Below are 22,654 nucleotides of genomic sequence, written 5' to 3'. Positions count from 1 at the left end.
TTGTGGGACAAAAATGATTTTTTATTTTCACGGCTCTGCGTTATAAACTGTAGTGAAATACTTGGGGGTTCAAAGTTCTCACAACACATCTAGATAAATTCCTTGGGGGGTCTAGGTTCCAATATGGGGTCACTTGTGTGGGGTTTCTACTGTTTAGGTACATCAGGGGCTCTGCAAATGCAACGTGACACCTGCAGACCAATCCATCTAAGTCTGCATTCCAAATGGGGCTCCTTCCCTTCCGAGCTCTGACATGCGGCCAAACAGTGGTTCCTCCCCACACATGGGGTATCAGCGTACTCAGGACAAATTGGACAACAACTTTTGGGGTACAATTTCTTCTGGTACCCTTGGGAAAATAAATAATTGGGGGCGAAAATTCATTTTTGTGAAAAAATATTATTTTTTATTTTTACGGCTCTACATTATAAACTTCTGTGAAGCACTTGGTGGGTCAAAGTGCTCACCACACATCTAGATAAGTTCCTTAGGGGGTCTACTTTTCAAAATGGTGTCACTTGTGGGGGGGTTTCAATGTTTAGGCACATCAGGATCTCCCCAACGCAACATGGCGTCCTATCTCAATTCCAGTCAATTTTGCATTGAAAAGTCAAATGGGGCTCCTTCCCTTCCGAGCTCTGCCATGTGCCCAAACAGTGGTTTACCCCCACATATGGGGTATCCTGGTACTCAGGATAAATTGTACGACAACTTTTGGGGTCCACTTTCTCCTGTTACCCTTGGTAAAATAAAACAAATTGGAGCTGAAGTAAATTTTTTGTGAAAAAAAATTAAATGTTCATTTTTTTAAACATTCTAAAAATTCCTGTGAAACACCTGAAGGGTTAATAAACTTCTTGAATGTGGTTTTGAGCACCTTGAGGGGTGCAGTTTTTAGAATGGTGTCACACTTGGGTATTTTCTATCATATAGACCCCTCAAAATGACTTCAAATGTGCCGTGGTCCCTAAAAAAAAAAATGGTGTTATAAAAATGAGAAATTGCTAGTGAAATTTTAACCCTTATAACTCCCTAACAAAAAAAAATGTTTCCAAAATTGTGCTGTTGTAAAGTAGACATGTGGGAAATGTTACTTATTAAGTACTTTGTGTGACATATCTCTGTGATTTAAGGCATAAAAATTCAAAGTTGGAAAATTGCGAAATTTTCAAAATTTTTGCCAAATTTACATTTTTTTCACAAATAAACACAGGTAATATCAAAGAAATTTTACCACTATCATGAAGTACAATATGTCTCGAGAAAACAGTGTCAGAATCACCTGGATCCGTTGAAGCGTTCCAGAGTTAACCTCATAAAGGGACAGTGGTCAGAATTGTAAAATTTAGCCCGGTCATTAATGTGCAAACCACCCTCAGGGCTTAAGGGGTTAAAGTCATCAAGGACGAGCAGTCTTCCTTTTTGACAGAAATACGCACCATGGTTAGAGAAGAGGTCCAAGCTTCCATCTTGGGCCTCTTACCAGTCCAAGCACCTCAAGGTCCCCATCCCAAGAGACCAGACCAAGATGGGAAATGGAACAGTCCTCAGATGATGAGGTCCAGTCCATAAGCTCAGACCTTGAGGAAGAAGGGGAGATTACCTCAGAACCTCCAAAAGTGGGCAAGAGGTACCTCTTCTCTTCAGAGGACACAGATGAACTACTGTGGGCGGTTAGGAACACGATGCAGATAGAGGAATCCCAAAAACCTCAGTCAGTACAAGACGAAATGTTTGGGGGCCTGAGGTCACAGATAAACTGGGGTTTTCCAGTAAACGACCACATACGGGCAATAATGAGAGTATGTGCACAAGTTGCAGATTTGCCTGTGGAATTTTCGATGCAGATTCTTCCTCTCTTACCAGAAAACGCATATGAGGATTTGACGTGTTTTTGATGTATTTTTTATGTGTTTTTGAGGCTTTTTTTATGCAGATTTGTTCGCGTTTTTGAAAGCTAAATAAAGATCTAATATTGAACAAAAAAAGAATTGTGATGTCATTTCTTGTCCAAACTCTTCATTTACATACTCCATTGAAGAATAATGTTTACACACTGTGGTGCAGTGACCAATGTTACAGCCAGGGGGCGCTGCGTGTGCACTTCAAGATGCACTTGAAGGCACAGTTGTGATGATGTGACAAAATCCGGCATTGTGGTGAATGGCCGATATGTGTCGCAGAGGAGGGGACTCTGCGCTGCCAGTCTGAAGTTTGGTTGGTGTGCTGGGACCTGTAGTCCCACAAGTAAATGTATAAGTTCTAATGGGAGATTGGCAGGGCTAGTCATGAGAGATGGGCGGGTCAGACTAGCCACACTCACCCACACTCCCACCCAGGGGAGTGGTTACAGGTATGTAATGTGACCAGGGTGTGGGTCACATGGTTCCTGTGTTTGGATCTGAATGGTGCAAGTGCAAGGCCCTGGAAGCCTGTGTTGGATAATCCTGGGATTTCCTGAATAGCACATGGTGGGACTTTGCTACTGGTGGCCTGGGTATTGGACGGTCCCAGCTGGGGATGGACGTCCTGAATAGTACCGGGACTGGCCACCTGTGTGATCCTGTGTAACCTGGGTGTTGGGAGGTCCTGGGAGTAGGACCGGATCCCTGAATAGCACGAGGTGAGGAGCGGGATCTGCAGAGCCAGTGACAGCTACTGTTTGGGGAAGCTACAGTCCTTCGGTGGCTCTGGACTGACTGATGTGTGCCGGCCAGGCAAGTTGGTGAACCCCGTAAGGCAGCTTTCCCAGAGGACTGACAAGGAGTCAGCAGGTGGAGCAGGAGCTCCCGTCAGGTACCTTCATAAACTGTAGGTGCTTGTTGTATCATGGAATGTATTGCAATGGACTGTACATCATATGGTTTATGCAGTTTAATAAACCAGACTCATGTGAGGTACCGTGCCTGAGTGCTTGAATCTTGCGCCAAGCGAGTGTCCCCCAACACACTCAGGTAGCGTAATCTTACAACACATAGATAGATATATCTATAGGTAAATCTATCTTTAGATCTATCTATAGAGATAAATAGATACATCTATAGATAGATCTAGACATAAATAGATACATCTAGATATATCTATCTATCATCTATCTATAGATATATCTATTTATCTATAGATATATCTATCTTTAGATCTATCTATAGAGATAAATAGATACATCTATAGATAGATCTAGACATAAATAGATACATCTAGATATATCTATCTATCATCTATCTATAGATATATCTATTTATCTATAGATATATCTATCTTTAGATCTATCTATAGAGATAAATAGATACATCTATAGATAGATCTAGACATAAATAGATACATCTAGATATATCTATCTATCATCTATCTATAGATATATCTATTTATCTATAGATATATCTATCTTTAGATCTATCTATAGAGATAAATAGATACATCTATAGATAGATCTAGACATAAATAGATACATCTAGATATATCTATCTATCATCTATCTATAGATATATCTATTTATCTATAGATATATCTATCTATACATCTATCTATAGATATATCTATCCATTTATCTACAGATATATCTATCTATCGATAGATATATCTATAGATAGGTGGCTATATCGATAGATAGATATATCTATAGATAGATAGATAATACCAAGCCCGATGTTTAGTAATCTACTATATAATTGTCTAAGGGTCACTTCCGTCTTTCTGTCCTTCTGTCTGTCTGTCACGGATATTCATTGGTCGAGGCCTCTGTCTGTCAAGGAAATCCAAGTCGCTGATTGGTCGCGGCAAAACAGCCATGACCAATCAGCGACGGGCACAGTCCGGAAGAAAATGGCCACTCCTTACTCCTCGCAGTCACTGCCGGTGCCTGCATACTCCCCTCCCGGTCACCGCTCACACAGGGTTAATGCCGGCGGTAACGGACCGCGTTATGCCGCGGGTAACACACTCCGTTACTGCTGCTATTAACCCTGTGTGACCAAGTTTTTACTATTGATGCTGCTTATGCAGCATCAATAGTAAAAACATCTAATGTTAAAAATAATAAAAAAAATAAAAAATCATTATATACTCACCTTCCGCTGCCTTTCCCGCTCCTCGCTACGCTCCATGCAAGTGGCAGGTTGCGGTGGTATGGGAGAAGGACCTGCCATGACGTCACGGTCATGTGACCGCGACGTCATCACAGGCCCTGCGCGAGAAGGACCTGCCGTGACGTCACGGTCATGTGACCGCGACATCATCACAGGCCCTGCGCGAGAAGGACCTGCCGTGACGTCACGGTCATGTAACCGCGACGTCATCACAGGCCCTACGTGAGAAGGACCTGCCATGATGTCACGGTCATGTGATCGAACGACAAATGGCCCTCGGAAGGTGAGTATATGTTTATTTTTTTATTTTTTAACCTGTGACATACGTGGATGGGCAATATACTACGTAGCTGGGCAATATGCTACGTGGCTCTGTGCTGTATAGTACGTCGCTGTGCGATATACTACGTGACTCTGTGCTGTATACTACGTGACTGGGCAATATATTACGTTGCTGTGCAATATACTACGTGGCTGGGCAATATACTACGTAACTGGGCAATATACTACGTGGCTCTGTGCTGTATACTACGTCACTGGACAATATACTACGTGAGTGGGCAATATACTACGTAACTGGGCAATATACCACCAAAACACAACTTTTTAAGTGGGCACCATCACGTGGTATATGATTTTACATAAATAAATAATGTAGGTTCACTACTGAGCATGTAGAAAGTACAACATAAATACAAGAAGAAAAAGCACATGCTCAAGAAAGGTTGGAACTCCACAAGAAAATTTGTTGCAAAAATGACAAAAGTTTATTTCCACATAGAGATACTACACACAGTTTAAAAACATTTAAAACATACTCCAAAGAGTAGATGGCTCCAGTATTCCAAGAGTCAGGTATTGCATACCAAATATGCTACATCACACAAAAATAATTACTGGCATAGGTTAAAGTTTTTTTGCACCAAACATGAATTTGTTTATATCACAAATGCTGCATACGAATATAATATAAGGAAAAATTCCAATAAACAGAACCTAAAATTTCTGAGGGAACAAAGACCATGGCAGGCTCATAGAGCTTGTTACAGTTTCCTTTGGTTGGTATAGCAACTTAGTTTTTTTGTGTCTCACAGAAGTGTAAACCTATAGAACCTACATCGAGGCACAACACTTGTAATAATGTGACAAAATCATGTAAAAAGTCACTTTTTTACCTGCAACTAGCCAATGCTGGTACACGCAGGTCTAATAGCAGTATTGAGTCTGGATGTTAGTCTCCAGAGATGCTCATACCAGCACAAACGGTGCCGTAAATCAGGAGTGCCCATACAGAGACATTGTGTGCCAAATGAAAAGGTAGGAGAGAGCTGTATACTTCACCCTGACCAGTCCTCTACAGTCGCCCCCCGGTAACTTTAAGCAGCGGTGCAGCCAGTTTTGTAATGGAGATTGGAGACCCACGCGTTCCGACACACACGGGTGTCTTTCTCAAGGTGAGTGTGTCCCTTGTGTGGAGTTGTGATTATTTAAGCCGTCTTAATTTCATTTACCTGTCTCGCAGGTGTGAGAAAGCAGGAAGCGGCGGTAGCGTTCGCCTGTTCATTACTGACCCGGAAGGCGAAGTCCGGGGTCACCTCCTTGTTTTGCACTTGCGCATTAGCCCCTTTCCTCTGCCTTTCAATATGCGCAGGCGCATCAACGAGCGGGAGGATGCGTCCATCCTTACCCACATGCAAGTCCAGGAACACCTCCTTATTATGCGCCTGCGCTTTAATCCATCTCTTTTATCATTCAGTATGCGCAGGCGCTTCTAGGAACGGGAGGATGTCTACATCCTTACCCGTATATCTGCATTGTATAGTTGTATTTGTATGCTGGGTACTCGGCCCTAGCTATGCGTTTGCGCAGAGAGCTGAGGAAGTAACTCTGTACAAACGGACTGCAGAGTCTACGTCGGTCAAACCACACAAGAGATAAGACGCAGAACACAACAACATCTGTCTAATATAGCGACCGCTAGATCAGATATAGCAAAGGGCAAAGCAATAACATCAGTGGCAGCACACTTCTTAGAAGCCCATGCGGGTTCGGGGGATTCCCTCAAGGTCATGGGTTTAGAAGGGGTAAATATCAACATAAGGGGAGGTAATGCAACAGAAGAACTTTTGCGCCGGGAAGCCAGATGGATACATGATCTGGACAGTCTGGCACCGAATGGTCTCAACGAGGAGTTGTTATACTCTGGTTTCTATAAAAAGAAATGATCTGAACGGCTCCTCTTTGTTTGACCATGGGTAGCAAGCTCTCCTTCCCTGTATATACATCATGCCCATGTACAATTTCTTTGATATATTTTTCTAAAAAATTTAGTCTCTATTCACTTATTTTCGTCTTGTTCTCTTCTATCTCTTCTCCTTTCCCTACCTTTTTTCTAGGCTTTCTCCAGTAGTAACTTACTACAAAAAGTTTGGATGAAATATGTAAGATCCTGGAGACCCAGCCACCTTTGACGGGAATTTTCGGAGCAAGAATAAGAGAAAACCCTTCAACCCCCTTTTTTTTTTTTTTTTTTCCCACAGCGTGGTCTGTGTGACTTCAAAAAATATCCTTGTGATTTAATAACCTCCTTATGGGAAATTTCCCCCGAAATGGGACAAAATACCAAAGAATATGTATATTAACCATTCACTATTGTATTTTATGCTGATTAGCCTCTACCTGTATGACATTTTATATCATTACAAAATGTTGTGAGTACAGAGTATCTCAGATTGATGAGCAGCATATGTAAATGTGTTATCTGTTCATATGGCCACATAATAATGATTGTTTATTGTATGTTTTGGATTACTGGTGGCACCATCAGGTTTATGCGCTTTCCGTAGGGGGCTAATGCCATACGGGAAGTGGGGATGAGCAGGGCTGAAGCCCTAGGATCACTGTATTATTAGCGACATGGGCGTTGAAGCATGGGGTCCGTAATGGTGCAAAGCGGATTTTTTTGAATATACTCCGGCCTGCTATAACAACAAGGAGCAGAGATTGGCTCTGCAGTCCGTTTGTGCAGAGTTACTTCCTCAGCTCTCTGCGCAAACGCATAGCTAGGGCCGAGTACCCAGCATACAAATACAACTATACAATGCAGATATACGGGTAAGGATGTAGACATCCTCCCGTTCCTAGAAGCGCCTGCGCATACTGAATGATAAAAGAGATGGATTAAAGCGCAGGCGCATAATAAGGAGGTGTTCCTGGACTTGCATGTGGGTAAGGATGGACGCATCCTCCCGCTCGTTGATGCGCCTGCGCATATTGAAAGGCAGAGGAAAGGGGCTAATGCGCAAGTGCAAAACAAGGAGGCGACCCCAGACTTCGCCTTCCGGGTCAGTAATGAACAGGCGAACGCCACCGCCGCTTCCTGCTTTCTCACACCTGCGAGACAGGTAAATGAAATTAAGACGGCTTAAATAATCACAACTCCACACAAGGGACACACTCACCTTGAGAAAGACACCCGTATGTGTGTCGGAACGCGTGGGTCTCCAATCTCCATTACAAAACTGGCTGCACCGCTGCTTAAAGTTACCGGGGGGCGACTGTAGAGGACTGGTCAGAGTGAAGTATACAGCTCTCTCCTACCTTTTCATTTGGCACACAATGTCTCTATATGGGCACTCCTGATTTACGGCACCGTTTGTGCTGGTATGAGCATCTCTGGAGACTAAAATCCAGACTCAATACTGCTATTAGACCTGCGTGTACCAGCATTGGCTAGTTGCAGGTAAAAAAGTGACTTTTTACATTATTTTGTCACATTATTACAAGTGTTGTGCCTCGATGTAGGTTCTATAGGTTTACACTTCTGTGAGACACAAAAAAACTAAGTTGCTATACCAACCAAAGGAAACTGTAACAAGCTCTATGAGCCTGCCATGGTCTTTGTTCCCTCAGAAATTTTAGGTTCTATTTATTGGAATTTTTCCTTATATTATATTCGTATGCAGCATTTGTGATATAAACAAATTCATGTTTGGTGCAAAAAAAATTTAACCTATGCCAGTTATTTTTGTGTAATGTAGCATATTTGGTATGCAATACCTGACTCTTGGAATACTGGAGCCATCTACTCTTTGGAGTATATTTTAAATGTTTTTAAACTGTGTGTAGTATCTCTATGTGGAAATAAACTTTTGTCATTTTTGCAACAAATTTTCTTGTGGAGTTCCAACCTTTCTTGAGCATGTGCTTTTTCTTCTTGTATTTATAGGACAATACACCACATAACTGGGCAATATACCACGTGGCTGGGCAATATACTACGTCACTGGGCAATATACTACGCGGCTGGGCAATATACTACGTGGGCTGTGCAATATAGTATGTGGTTGGGCAATATACTACGTGGCTGGGCAATATACTATGTCGCTGTGCAATATACTACTTGGCTCTATGCTGTATACTACGTCACTGGGCAATATACTACATGACTGGGCAATATACTACGTAACTGGGCAATATACCACGTGGCTTGGCAATATACCACGTGGCTGGGCAATATACCACGTGGCTGGGCAATATACTACGTCAGTGGGCAATATACTACGTCAGTGGGCAATATACTAAGTGGCTGGGCAATATACTATGTGACTGGGCAATATACTACGTCACTGGGCAATATACTACGTGGCTGGGCAATATATTACGTAGCTGGGCAATATACTATGTGACTGGGCAATATACTACGCAGCTGGGCAATATACTACGCAGCTGGGCAATATACTATGTGGGCTGAGCAATATACTACGTGGCTGGGCAATATACTACGTGGCTGGGCAATATACTATGTGACTGGGCAATATACCACGTGGCTGGGCAATATACTATGTCACTGGGCAATACACTACATCGCTGGGCAATATACTACGTGGGCTGAGCAATATACTACGTGACTGGGCAATATACTACGTGGCTGGGCAATATACTACGTGGCTGGGCAATATACTACGTGGCTGGGCAATATACTACGTGGCTGGGCAATATACTATGTGGGCTGAGCAATATACTACGTGGCTGGGCAATATACTATGTGGCTGGGCAATATACTACGTGGCTGGGCAATATACTGCGTGGCTGGGCAATATACTACGTGGCTGGGCAATATACTATGTGGACATGCATAGTCTAGAATACCCGATGCGTTAGAATCGGGCCACCATCTAGTAAACATAATAAAATGTTACATAAAGAGTTAAATAAAGACACACACACACAAAATCTACGTTGACCGGGGTCACACTTGCGAGAAACTCCCACGAGTCTCGCACCTCAATACTCGGCACTGCCACCGACACTGGGACCGGAACGTTCAGCTGCATAGAAATACATGCAGCCGCAAACTCCAGTCCCAAGTGCCGGCGGCAGTGCCAGGTATTGAGGTGCGAGACTTGCAAGTGTGACCCCAGCCTTAAACGCAATATCTGTTTAATTTTTAAAAAATGGAAAAAAAATAGCATGGGCTCCCGCGCAATTTTCAAGTACAGATTGGGGAAGCCAGCGACTGGGGGCCGATGTTTATAGCCTTGGAAGTGATTGATACCAATGGAACTTCCCAGGCTATGAATATCAGCCCACATTTGTATATTTAGCCTTTACTGGCTATTAAAATAGTGGGACCCCCCCTGTTGTGAATTCTGTTGTCGGGCTCCCTCCTGTGGTCATGAATGGTACTTCGGCTGGTTCTGTCCATGGACTTCCTCTGGTGGGTGTTTCTGAGTTTCCTTTCACAGGTGACGAGGTTAATTCATTAGCTGGCTGCTCTATTTAGCTCCACTTGGACCTTTGCTCCATGCCACCTGTCAATGTTCCAGTATTGGTCTAGTTCACTCCTGGATCGTTCTTGTGACCTGTCTTCCCAGCAGAAGCTAAGTTCCAGCTTGTATTTCTTTGGTTTGCTATTTTTCTGTCCAGCTTTCTATTTTTATTGTTGTCTTGCTTGCTGGAAGCTCTGGGACGCAGAGGGAGCGCCTCCGCACCGTGAGTCGGTGCGGAGGGTCTTTTTGCGCCCTCTGCGTGGTCTTTTTGTAGGTTTTTGTGCTGACCGCAAAGCAACCTTTCCTATCCTCAGTCTGTTCAGTAAGTCGGGCCTCACTTTGCTAAATCTATTTCATCTCTGTGTTTGTATTTTCATCTTACTCACAGTCATTATATGTGTGGGGCTGCCTTTTCCTTTGGGGAATTTCTCTGAGGCAAGGTAGGCTTATTTTTCTATCTTCAGGGCTAGCTAGTTCCTTAGGCTGTGCCGAGTTGCATAGGGAGCGTTAGGAGCAATCCACGGCTATTTCTAGTGTGTGTGATAGGATTAGGGATTGCGGTCAGCAGAGTTCCCACGTCCCAGAGCTCGTCCTTATTATCAGTAACTATCAGGTCATTCCGTTAGCTCTTAACCACCAGGTCCATTATTGTCCTGACCACCAGGTCATAACACCCCCCCCCCAAAAAAAAAATGATGTGGGGTCCCCCTATAATTTATAGGCAGAAATCTATGCAGACAGCTGCTGGTTGATATTCATAGCCTAGAGAGGGGCCGTGGATATTGCCCCCCTCGGCTACAAATACCAGCTCCCAGCTGCCCCAGAAATGGCTCATCTGTAAGATGCGCCAATTCTGGCACTTAGCCTCTCTCCTCCCACTGCCCTGTAGCTGTGGCATATGGGGTAATAAGGGGTTAATGTCACCTTTGTATTGTAAGGTGACATCAATCCTGGTTAGTAATGGAGAGGTGTCAATAAGACACCTATCCATTACTAATCCTATAGTAGTGGAAGAGTTAAAAAAGACACAGCCAGAAAAAGTATTTTAATATTCTTAATTTCACCATACTTACAACCATGCCTAATTCCCCGAAGCCATCGATCACCTGCAAAAAATAAAAAATAATAAACCAACCGTATACTCCCTGTCGACATAGTCCAGTTAATGAGTGTCCCACGACGATCTCCCCTATAGAACAGTGACATCGGGTGATGTCACTGCTCTATAGGGCCTCCAGTGACACACTGACAGGAGACAATTGCCCCTGCAGTGCATCACTGAAGAGGTTATCTTAGTTCGTTCTCTCGCTTTACAGCAATGCTGCATAGGAATTTTCTCACACAGCGTTGCCGGCGAGAGAATGAACTTAAGTGACCTCTCCCCCAGCAGCGGCGGAGTTATATACATCGTGGAAGATTACCCCGCTGTCAGTTCATTGCGGGGGCCCCTATAGAGCGCCGACATCGCTCGACACAGCCCATCGTGGGACACTCATTATTAACTGGACTACGGCGGAAAGGTAAGTATAAGTTGGTTTATTATTTTATTTTTATTACAGGAGAATCGAGGGCTTCGGGGACTAGGTGATTGGTGAGTATGTACTCTGTTTTGTGTTGTATGTTATGTGTATGTCCTGTATGTTATGTGTTGTATGTTTGTTTTTTTTTACTACTGAACACAGCCATTGTCTGATGGGACTACTTTCCCAGCATCGGCAATGCTGTCACTGTGAGCATTCATTGCCGGATGGGAGCAGTAGTCCTATCAGACAATGGATGCTTACACAGAGGATGCTTACACAGACACACACACACACACAGGGACACACACACACAAACACACAGACCCGCACACACACAGATTCACGCAGACACCGGCACACACACACATACACGCACATAGCTCCACCCACACTCCACCCACACATTCCCTCCTCCCGATCTGCAGCATTTCATCTGCAGCAAAACCACAGATCTTTTTTTACATCTGCGGGTTTACTGCGGATGTGCATGACACAATAGAAGTCAATGGGTGCAGAAACGCTGCAGATCCGCGAAAAGAATTGACATGCTGCAGAAAAGAAAAGCTACGATTCTGCGCTTTTTTTTCTGCAGCATGTGCACAACAAATGTCAATTTCACATAGACTAACATTGACTGTGCACTACACTGCAGATTTGATGTGAATCCGTGTGGCCAAAAAGCAGCAGAAGAATAGCAAAGGCCTGTACAAAAACCAGTCCTGTCTGTACTCTCAGGAAAAATATTGGAATAGCTCTGGAGGATATCCACTAAATTAAAACATAACCTTTAATCAATATGAATAAAAACTCGAATCCTAACAATAACACATACAAGAACAATACAAACGTGCTCAAGTGAACCAGTGCTCGAGATAAAAAATTGGATCAGTCTTACCAATTTGGATGGACACATAGAAAAGATCCCTCAAACTTCACGAGGGTGGTGGTTCCAGGTGCTAAGGGCCAAGGGTAGGGAAAGGTACACTGCCACTGTCTTCCCTGTGAACCCTTAGAAGAACTCCTGTCCTGACAAGGACAGGCCCCAAGTGTGCCCTGCTATGGGCACCCATGGGTAGCATGTTTTTCTAGAGCCATCCAGAGATTAAGGCCCACGATAAGGAAATCGGTTCATCCATGGGATTTGAATCTAGCCCTCAATGCCCTATGTAGGCCCCCTTATGAGCCAATAGAAAATATTAACATGGCGAAGCTCATGCTCAGGACAGTCTTTTTAGTAGCCATCATTTCAGCTAAAAGACTGGGAGAGATTCAGGCTCTTTCGGTGCAGAACCCTCATATTCAGATCTTTGATGACCGCATAGTTTTAAGACTTAACCCCATTTTTTTGCCAAAAGTGGTTTCTTCTCAGAACTTAAATCAGGAGATAATACTTCCCTCCTTCTGTCAGGCCCAAAAGAAACCTTAAAGATGAATTCTTCCACTCTTTGGATGTTAGGCAGGCAGTCATTCACTATCTGGAAGCCACTTGTGAGTGGAGACAGGACACTAATCTGTTTGTACTGTATGCAGGAAAAAATAAAGGGAAAAAAGCATCAAAATCTTCTTTAGCTAGATGAATAACAACCACCATCTCCTTAGCCGAGAAATTGCCTGTTCCCGAGGGCCTCAGGGCCAATTCCATCAGAGCGGTAGCAACATCATGGGCCGAAAGGGCAGGGGCTTCAGTAGATCAGATATGTAGAGCAGCTATATGGTCTCGCTAAAACACATTTTGTAGGCATTACAAGCTATATCACAGAACATATAATGAAGGTGCCCAAAAAAAACAGAAATTCACAGCAAAAAAACACCATATATGAATAGAATAATATACCCAATAAAACTTAACATTTAATAATATTTTTTATAATAAAAACACATACCACATACAACCTAAAACCAGTATCAGCCGTTTGACACAAAGATATAAGACCAAGATACAGGGTGCTCTCGATCCCTAGGGTCCCAACTATCTGTCCCCTACCTTGCTGCGGAGGTTGGCACCCTATATATCCTGCGCATTGGCGCCCCCGCTCAACGTAGGCTATCCCTAAATCGCCCTAATAGGCCCTTACGTGCAAGAAAAATAGAAAAAAGTCAAACAGCAGAACATACACTCATAAACTAATAATTGATGAACTTATTGCACTTGCCCAGATACAAAAGTGCATAATCATAACACACGTTTGATTGTTGCAATAGGAATAAGCAACAAACTAGGGAAACCTGCACCAGATCCCTAGTATGACCCTACCTGCCCGTGGGGGTTGGCACCCTAGAATCCTGCGCAGATGGCGCCCCCACTCCACGTAGTCTACCCCTGGTAACACCCTAGGCTACTTGTAAGGGGATAACAAAAAAATACCATACAGCATATATAGATAGGGGCAAAAAATAACACTTCAATCAAAAATAGAGATAATACACAATAAAGCCTAAAACACACCAAACAGTGTCAATAAATAGAAAAAATCTAAATGTTTAACTTTCTCTTTAAAGTATGAAAATCTCGACGCGTTTCCCTGAAATCAGTTCATCAGGAGACATACTTATGAGCATTAAGAGAACTTATCTGAGTGACGATTCAGGAGGATAGACATCACACTCTAAGTCATTACTGTGCGGTGGGGAACAATGTCCATCCGGTACCACATGTCTAAATCAGCCCTATATTGCAGGCTTTGTGATCAGCTTATATAGAGCAAATACCTTCTAGTTAGTTCTAATTTCCCCGCTCGTTCCATCATCAATAGTACTTCCGGGATCATAGGTCAACCTTACCATATCATGTGACTCATTCCCATACTAGTCACTAATGCGCCTACAAATATCCCAGCGCTTAGTTTTCTCAGATATGTAAAGCGCTAATGCGCTATAGTCATGACCATACTCCATTTAATTTGGAACATATTGGACGAACGTGGAGCAGTGAACTGGTATTAGTACTTCTGGGATTATGAACTTCGCACTATGCGATCCACCACTGCGTCCCATAGTGCGCAATCGCACAAGATGTAAAGCGCATCTTAGTGCACACCATTAAAAAAGAAAAAGAAAACGCTACCAGATGTATAAAGCGCTAATACGCTACAGTCATGACAAATAGAAATAGAAAATATTAACATGGCGAAGCTCATGCTCAGGACAGTCTTTTTAGTAGCCATCATTTTAGCTAAAAGACTGGGAGAGATTCAGGCTCTTTCGGTGCAGAACCCTCATATTCAGATCTTTGATGACCGCATAGTTTTAAGACTTAACCCCATTTTTTTGCCAAAAGTGGTTTCTTCTCAGAACTTAAATCAGGAGATAATACTTCCCTCCTTCTGTCAGGCCCAAAAGAAACCTTAAAGATAAATTCTTCCACTCTTTGGATGTTAGGCAGGCAGTCATTCACTATCTGGAAGCCACTTGTGAGTGGAGACAGGACACTAATCTGTTTGTACTGTATGCAGGAAAAAATAAAGGGAAAAAAGCATCAAAATCTTCTTTAGCTAGATGAATAACAACCACCATCTCCTTAGCCGAGAAATTGCCTGTTCCCGAGGGCCTCAGGGCCAATTCCACCAGAGCGGTAGCAACATCATGGGCCGAAAGGGCAGGGGCTTCGGTAGATCAGATATGTAGAGCAGCTATATGGTCTCACTAAAACACATTTTGTAGGCATTACAAGCTAGATACGTTGGCAGGTAGCCAGATGGTCTTCGGACGGAAGGTTCTGCAGGCAGTAGTTCCACCCTAGAGATAGAGTACTTTGGTATTCTCCATAGTGCTGTCAGGAGGGATGTCCTGGAAAATGGGGATTAGACCTACTGGTAACATTGTTTTCAGGAGTCCATCCTGACAGCACTGGTAATTCCCTCCCTTAAATTTTGTATTGGTGATGATTAATTTGTACAGAATTTCAATAAATAAGAATGGCATCCATCTTGGTGTGGTACTTGGAAAATCACTGGTCGGTATGGGTGGGGAGGAGTATTTTATCCTCTTGTGTGTTTCCTGTCCTTATAAGGATGGAAGGACAACCTCCATGGTGCTGTCAGGATGGACTCCTGGAAACAATATTACTGAGACAGGTCTAATCCCCTTTTTTTTACCACTAAAATGTTGTTTTAGCCCCAAGCTTTTAATTTTTCTAAGGGCTAGTAGGATGAAATGGACATTAGTTTGTTGTAAAAATTTCTCCTGAGTGCACAAATACCCTACATGTCATTGGGAAATACTTTTCAGGCACAGTGCAAAGCTCTGAAGGGAAGTAGCGTTGCATTATAGTGCAAATTTTACTGTCAGGCTATGTGCACACGTTCAGGATTTCTTGCAGAAAATTCCTGAGAATTCCGGACATTTTCTGCAAGAAATCCGCAAGAAAACCGCATGCATTTTTGCCGCGATTTTGCCGCGGTTTTGACGCGTTTTTGCCGCGTTTTTTTCCGGACACTTCCCAATGCATTTTGGAGTGGGAAATCCGCAAAAAAAACGGAAAATTAATGAACATGCTGCGTTTTTTGCCACGATGCGTTTTTTTCACGGAAAAAACGCATCATGTGCACAAAACATGCGGAATTCATTCTAAATGATGGGATGCTTATTGTATGCGGTTTTTTTGCGGTTTTATAGCGTTTTTATCGGGAAAAACCGCGAAAAAACCGCAACGTGTGCACACAGCCTAAAGTTTTGCACTTGGTGAGCCCCTGACATGCCAGAACAGCAAAAACCCCTTCCCCATAATTGACCCTATTAAAAATGCCTTAAACATTCTCTCTCTCTCTCTCTCTCATTATTCTGGCAGTTGCAAATATTAATAATTATGGTAATCCTCATTGACTAAAACGGGAAATGTTTATTCTGATTTAATTTCAAATATTGAGAAAAACATGCATATGTGTCTTTTTATATAGTGTATGGAATGAATATATATATATATATATATATATATATACTAGGTGTTTCCAGCCAGCTAACACTCGGCACACTTATTGCTATCTAATGAACGCTGCTGGTGATTAAACTAAAGTAAATAATGACAACATTCAATAGTGCTTACACAGGTGGTAAATTAACGTGGTAATGTGTGGGGACGGAGCCTCGTGTGGTAATGTGTGGGGACGGAGCCTCGTGTGGTAATGTGTGAGGACGGAGCCTCGTGTGGTAATGTGTGGGGATGGAGCCTCGTGTGGTAATGTGTGGGGACGGAGCATCATGTGGTAATGTGTGGGGACGGAGCCTTGTGTGGTAATGTAAGGACGGAGCCTCGTGTGGCAATGTGTGGGGATGGAGCCTCATGTGGAAATGTGTGGGGACGGAGCCTCGTGTGGTAATGTATGGGGACAGAGCCTCATGTGGTAATGTGGGGACAGAGCCTTGTGTGGTAATGTGTGGGGACGGAGCCTCGTGTGGTAATGTGGGGGGGGCGGGATTATGTGTGGTAATGTGGGGGGGGCGGGATTATGTGTGGTAATGTGGTGGGGGGCGGGATTAAGTGTGGTAATGTGGTGGGGGGTGGGATTATCTGTGGTAATGTGGTGGGGGGTGGGATTATGTGTGGTAATGTGGTGGGGGCGGGATTATGTGGTAATGTGTTGGGGGGTGTTATGATCAGGTGGCCTTGGAGCAGCATGAAAACTTTCTCTGGAGTAGGTGGTAACTATACGGACCGCAAACCCTGATCTTAACACCGCAACTAGAAGTAGCCGTGGGGTGTGCCTAACAAAACCTAGACACCTCGACACAGCCAGAGAACTAAATACCCCTAAAGATGGAAATAGGAAAACTATCTTGCCTCAGAGTAGACCCCCAAAAAATAGGCAGCCCCCCACAAATAATGACTGTGAGTTGGAGAGGAAAAGACACACGCAGGCAGAAAACAGGCTTAGCAAAGTAGGCCACTTCTAGCTAAATAGAAAAGGACAGGACAGGATACTAAGCGGTCAGCATAAAAATACTACAAAAATATCCACAGCAGAAAATACAAAACTCCACCACCTAATTAAAGATGTGGAGAGTATAACTGCAACTCCAGAGAATCCAACCAGACTGAGAAAAGCAACTGACACAGTCAAAGCTGGAGCAAATAGAAACAAAAGATCAGCACTGAAAATAAGCACACAGCAAGTGTGCTTCAGAAAAAGAAATAAACACTTATCTTTGCTGAACTGGCAGCTAAGCAGGTGAGGCCAGGCAGAGATCCAATACTTCCAAAGAAACATTGACAACTGGCCAGGGCTAATGAATCCTGCACACTTAAATATCCCAGTCAGAACAGCAATTAGCAGATACACCTCGCCAGGACTGTGACTCGGAGACAACTGCATTCCCAGCTACAACCACTGGAGGGAACCCGAGAGCAGAATTCACAACAGGGGTGGGATTATGTGTGGTAATGTGGTGGGGGTGGGATTATGTGTGGTGATGTGGTGGGGGGCGGGATTATGTGTGGTGATGTGGTGGGGGGCGGGATTATGTGTGGTGATGTGGTGGGGGGCGGGATTATGTGTGGTAATGTGGGGGGCGGGATTATGTGTGGTAATGTGGTGGGGGGCGTTATTATTTGTGGTAATGTCCCTGTGACTTGTTTTTAACGTTGTTCACTCAGTCTGCAAAAAAACATGGACATATGAATAGTTTCACAGACTATAATGGGTACCAGTACTATCTGTGAAAGAAAAAAAAGATTGAATTTAAATGTGAAAAACTTTGAGGTCTAACTCTTTTTACCACAGAGAGTAGTGCGACAAAACAGTAGAGCATTATTGTAAGTTTAAGTGTATCTTTGTTTCTTTATGCTGCATGAGATTAATTGTAAAGATATGAAAAATGACCTAAATTGTAACTTTTCGCAGGCTTTGAATTTCAAAAAATTTTCCTTGCTTGGATGGAGTGCTGGCGGTGTAACTGCACTGATTGCAGCTGGGTCTTACCCATCGCTTATCAATAAGCTTGTGATCTGGGGAACCCCTTCTTATGTTACTGAAGAGGATGTTGCTCTTTATAATGGTAAGAAGATTCAGCTGCCATAAAATGCATTCACTAAAAAGTGTTGCATTGCTATAATTACTTGGGGAAAGCTGGGAGCTCTTTAAGGCAATGCAAATTGTGACATTAATGCTAGCAGTATTTCCCCATAAAAAACATGGCTAAAATTATTATTACTCTTCCTTCTTCATGCTGGTACACATTCTACATCTGTCTGACAGCTAATGAGTCAAGTGTCTGGATCCTATTAACTACAGTAGGACCCATGCATGAGTTATGTTAGGTGTCAGATGGTTACTCTGGCACTGTAGAAACCACCATGCATTGGCATCTCTCTATGCCCGATGTTGGATAATGTGGGAGAGTATGCCTAGGCAGCCACTTTTTTCTGAGCTGTTAGGCTATGTGCACACGTAAGAAAAGAGGTGCAGAATTTTCTGCACAAAATCCGCATCTCCTGGCAGAATCCGCAGCTGCGGATTTGCCGCGGTTTTAGTGCGGTTTTTGTGCGGAATTAATGCGGATTTTGTGCGGATTTTCTGCAGTTTTTACCATTGCAGATTTCTATTAATGGAGGGATGCAGAAACGCTGCAGAACTGCAAAAAAGAAGTGACATGCACTTCTTTGAAATCCGCAGCGTTTCTGCGTGGATTTTTCTGCAGCTTTTTTTTTCACATTGATTTACATTGTACTGTAAATCACAGTGCAGATCTGCAGCGTTTCTGCGCGGAAAAAAACGCTGCAGATCTGCACTAAATCTGCACTAAATCTGCATCGTGTGCACACAGCATTATAGTACTATCGTGAGCAGGAAGGTCTTGGAGACCTTAGGTGTGTCAGCTGTATTAGGCACCCGGCATACCCGGGCAAGTGCCGGGGCCCTGAGCAGGCAGGGGGCCCACTCGCTGTCGGGGACACTGTCATGCTATGGGAGCTTGGTGCCGGCCCCCGCGAGTGGACACCCCACCGCCTGCTCCAGGCCCCGGCACTTGAGCAGTCACAGCACAGAGAGCAGGAAGACGCAATACTGAGGAGTCCAGAGCAGAGCAGCGACAAGCAACGAGAAGTGAGCATTTCATTTTTTTTATATATTTGGAGCAATATATGGGGACCATCAGAAGGGGACCATATATGGAGCATTATATCGGGCCAATTCTATATGGAGCATCTTTTGGGGCCAATTCTATGGGGAGCATCTTATGGGGCCAATTTAATATGGACCATCTTATGGGGCCAATTCTATATGGAGCTTCTTAATGGGGCCAATTCTATATGGAGTATCTTATGGGGCCAATTCTATATGGAGCACCATATGGGGCCAATTCTATATGAAGCTTCTTATGGGGCCAATTCAATATGGAACAGTATATGGGGCCAATTACATATGGAACAGTATATGGGGCCAGTTACATATGGAGCAGTATATGGGGCCAATAATATATGAAGCATCTTATGGGACTAATTATATATGGAGAATTTTATATGGCCAATTATATATGGAGCATTATATGGGGCCCATTATACATGGAGCATCTTATAGGGACAATTATTTTGGGAGCATTATATGGGACCCATTCTGTATGGAGCATCATATGGGGCTCATTCTGTATGGAGCAATATATGGGACTTAGTATACTGTATGGGGTCGATCATATACTGTATGGAGGATTATATGAGGCCCATTATATATGGAGCAACAGATGGGGCCCATCATATACTGTATGGAGAATTATAAGTGGCTCACTATACTGTATGGAGCATTATATGGGGTGAATTCTGTATGGAGCAATATATGCGGCTCATTCTGTATGGAGCACTCTGTGGTGCCCATTATACTGTATGGAGCATTATATGGGGCTCATTATTCTGTATGGATTACTACGTGTTGTCTATTATACTGTATGGAGCAATATATGAGGCTCATTATTCAGTTTGGAGCATAATATGGGGCTCATTATTCTGTATAGAGGACTATGTGGTGCCAATTATACTGTATGGAGCACTATATGGGGCCATTATACTGTATGGGGCAATATATGGGGCTCATTAATCTGTTTGGAGCAATATATGGGGCTCATTATTCTGTATAGAGAACTATACTGTCCGGTTTCTGAGCTAATGTAGAATGTAATAATAATAATAATAATAATAATCTTTATTTATGTAGTGCCAACATATTCCGCAGCGCATTACAGTTTAACAGTTTCAAACACAAAAGTCATAAGTAACAACGTTAACAATACAATAATTACAGCGAAATAATGAGGAAGAATGTACAATAAATATCACTCATGTAATCTAAGAAGTAAGTGAAATCTTTGACATTGTACTATACCTATATTTCTCTGCCGTATCTGTGCATTATGAATTGTGGTATGTGTTAAAGGGGCCCACCGGGACTCTTTCGCCCAGGGCCCATGAAAACCTGGAGCTGGCCCTGGCTGACACCCTCCTCTACTGATTGGAATTCGAAAACTCTAATCTCGGGCATCTTTCGACATCCGGTATCAAAGTGGTTAGCAACTACTCAAATTGTCCATTGTGATCTGATCGCAGGGTGCCACTGTCCTCCAGGCCTTCATATGTGAATGCCTATTGTATGTTGCCTATGATTTTATTATTATTAATAAAATATCTATTCAAAAGTTGCATATTGTAATACAATTCAATCATAAGTGAGAAACAAGAGTCTGTATATAATCAAAAATTTGAACGGGGATAAGCTAGAACTGAGAAAATGCATTGGACAGGTTCTTCTAATGCAATTATGTGATAAAAAAAAAATACATGCACATAAACACAAGTCTTACACTTAAAATATTTTACTGTAAATTATGACATTTAAAAAAATGCATCACCATATCTTGTTAGGTATATTCTCACTCTCTCTCGCATAGGTTACATTGAGACTGTTGTATATACATCGCATAGGATACACAACTTATGTGTATATGTAGATCACATAGGATGCACTGAACTGTTGTATGTAAAATGCATAGGATATACAGTTAGGTCCATATATATTTGGACAGAGACAACATTTTTCTAAGTTTGGTTATAGACATTACCACAATGAATTTTAAACAAAACAATTCAGATGCAGTTAAAGTTCAGACTTTCAGCTTTCATTTGAGGGTATCCACATTAAAATTGGATGAAGGGTTTAGGAGTTTCAGCTCCTTAACATGTGCCATCCTGTTTTTAAAGGGACCAAAAGTAATTTGACAGATTCAATAATTTTAAATAAAATGTTCATTTTTAGTACTTTTAGTTGATGTTTGTTTGTGGGCCTTTCTGTCTGAAGTTTAGTCTTTAACAAGTGAAATGCATGCTCAATTGGGTTGAGATCAAGTGACTGACTTGGCCATTCAAGAATATTCCACCTCTTTGCTTTAATAAACTCCTTGGTTGCTTTGGCTTTATGTTTTGGGTCATTGTCCATCTGTAGTATGAAACGACGACCAATCAGTTTGGCTGCATTTGGCTGGATCTGAGCACACAGTATGACGGCTCTGAATACCTCAGAATTCATTCGGCTGCTTCTGTCCTGTGTCACATCATCAATAATCACTAGTGACCCAGTGCCTCTGGCAGCCATGCATGCCCAAGCCATCACACTGCCTCCGCAGATGATGTGGTATGCTTTGGATCATGAGCTGTACCACGCCTTCGCCATACTTTTCTCTTTCCATTATTCTGGTAGAGGTTGATCTTGGTTTCATCTGTCCAAAAAATGTTCTTCCAGAACTGTGCTGGCTCTTTTAAAAAAATTTTTTTTAACAAAGTCCAGTCTAGCCTTTTTATTCTTGATGCTTATGAGTGGCTTGCACCGTGCAGTGAACCCTCTGTATTTACTTTCATGCAGTCTTCTCTTTATGGTAGATATGGATATTGATACGCCGACCTCCTGGAGAGTGTTGTTCACTTGGACGGCTGTTGTGAAAGGGTTTCTCTTCACCATGGAGATTATTCTGCGATCATCCACCACTGTTGTCTTCCGTGGGCGCTCAGGTCTTTTTGCATTGATGAGTTCTCCAGTGCTTGCTTTCTTTCTCAGGATTTACCAAACTGTAGATTTTGCCACTCTTAATATTGTAGCAATTTCTCGGATGGGTTTTTTCTGTTTTAGCAGCTTAAGGATGTTGTAAGGATTTGGACTGTACATCTGTTCCAGTCTGCTGTTGCCCTCAGTTCGGTTACTTTTGCCCTTACCTAAGATGGAGTCACTGGCCTCACGGGGGCCATCTTGCTTCCTGTCAGACTTTCCTTGTTCCTGTCTGTGGTGTATATAAGGGAGCTCTGTAT

The 22,654-nt window shown here is 42.9% G+C and overlaps 1 protein-coding gene across 1 annotated transcript in view; it reads left to right on the top strand.

Annotated features, from left to right (window-relative positions):
- BPHL (biphenyl hydrolase like) overlaps positions 1 to 22,654 on the top strand; it is a 374,961-nt gene that overhangs the window by 196,285 nt on the left and 156,022 nt on the right. The window contains exon 4 of the mRNA XM_069730737.1: positions 18,216 to 18,369. Coding sequence (XP_069586838.1) covers positions 18,216 to 18,369 — 154 coding nt within the window. The remainder of the gene's footprint in view (positions 1 to 18,215; positions 18,370 to 22,654) is intronic.

This window comes from Ranitomeya imitator, chromosome 6, assembly GCF_032444005.1.
Source record: "Ranitomeya imitator isolate aRanImi1 chromosome 6, aRanImi1.pri, whole genome shotgun sequence".
Taxonomy (NCBI): Eukaryota; Metazoa; Chordata; class Amphibia; order Anura; family Dendrobatidae; genus Ranitomeya; species Ranitomeya imitator.
This window is presented reverse-complemented; position numbering and strand designations above follow the sequence as displayed.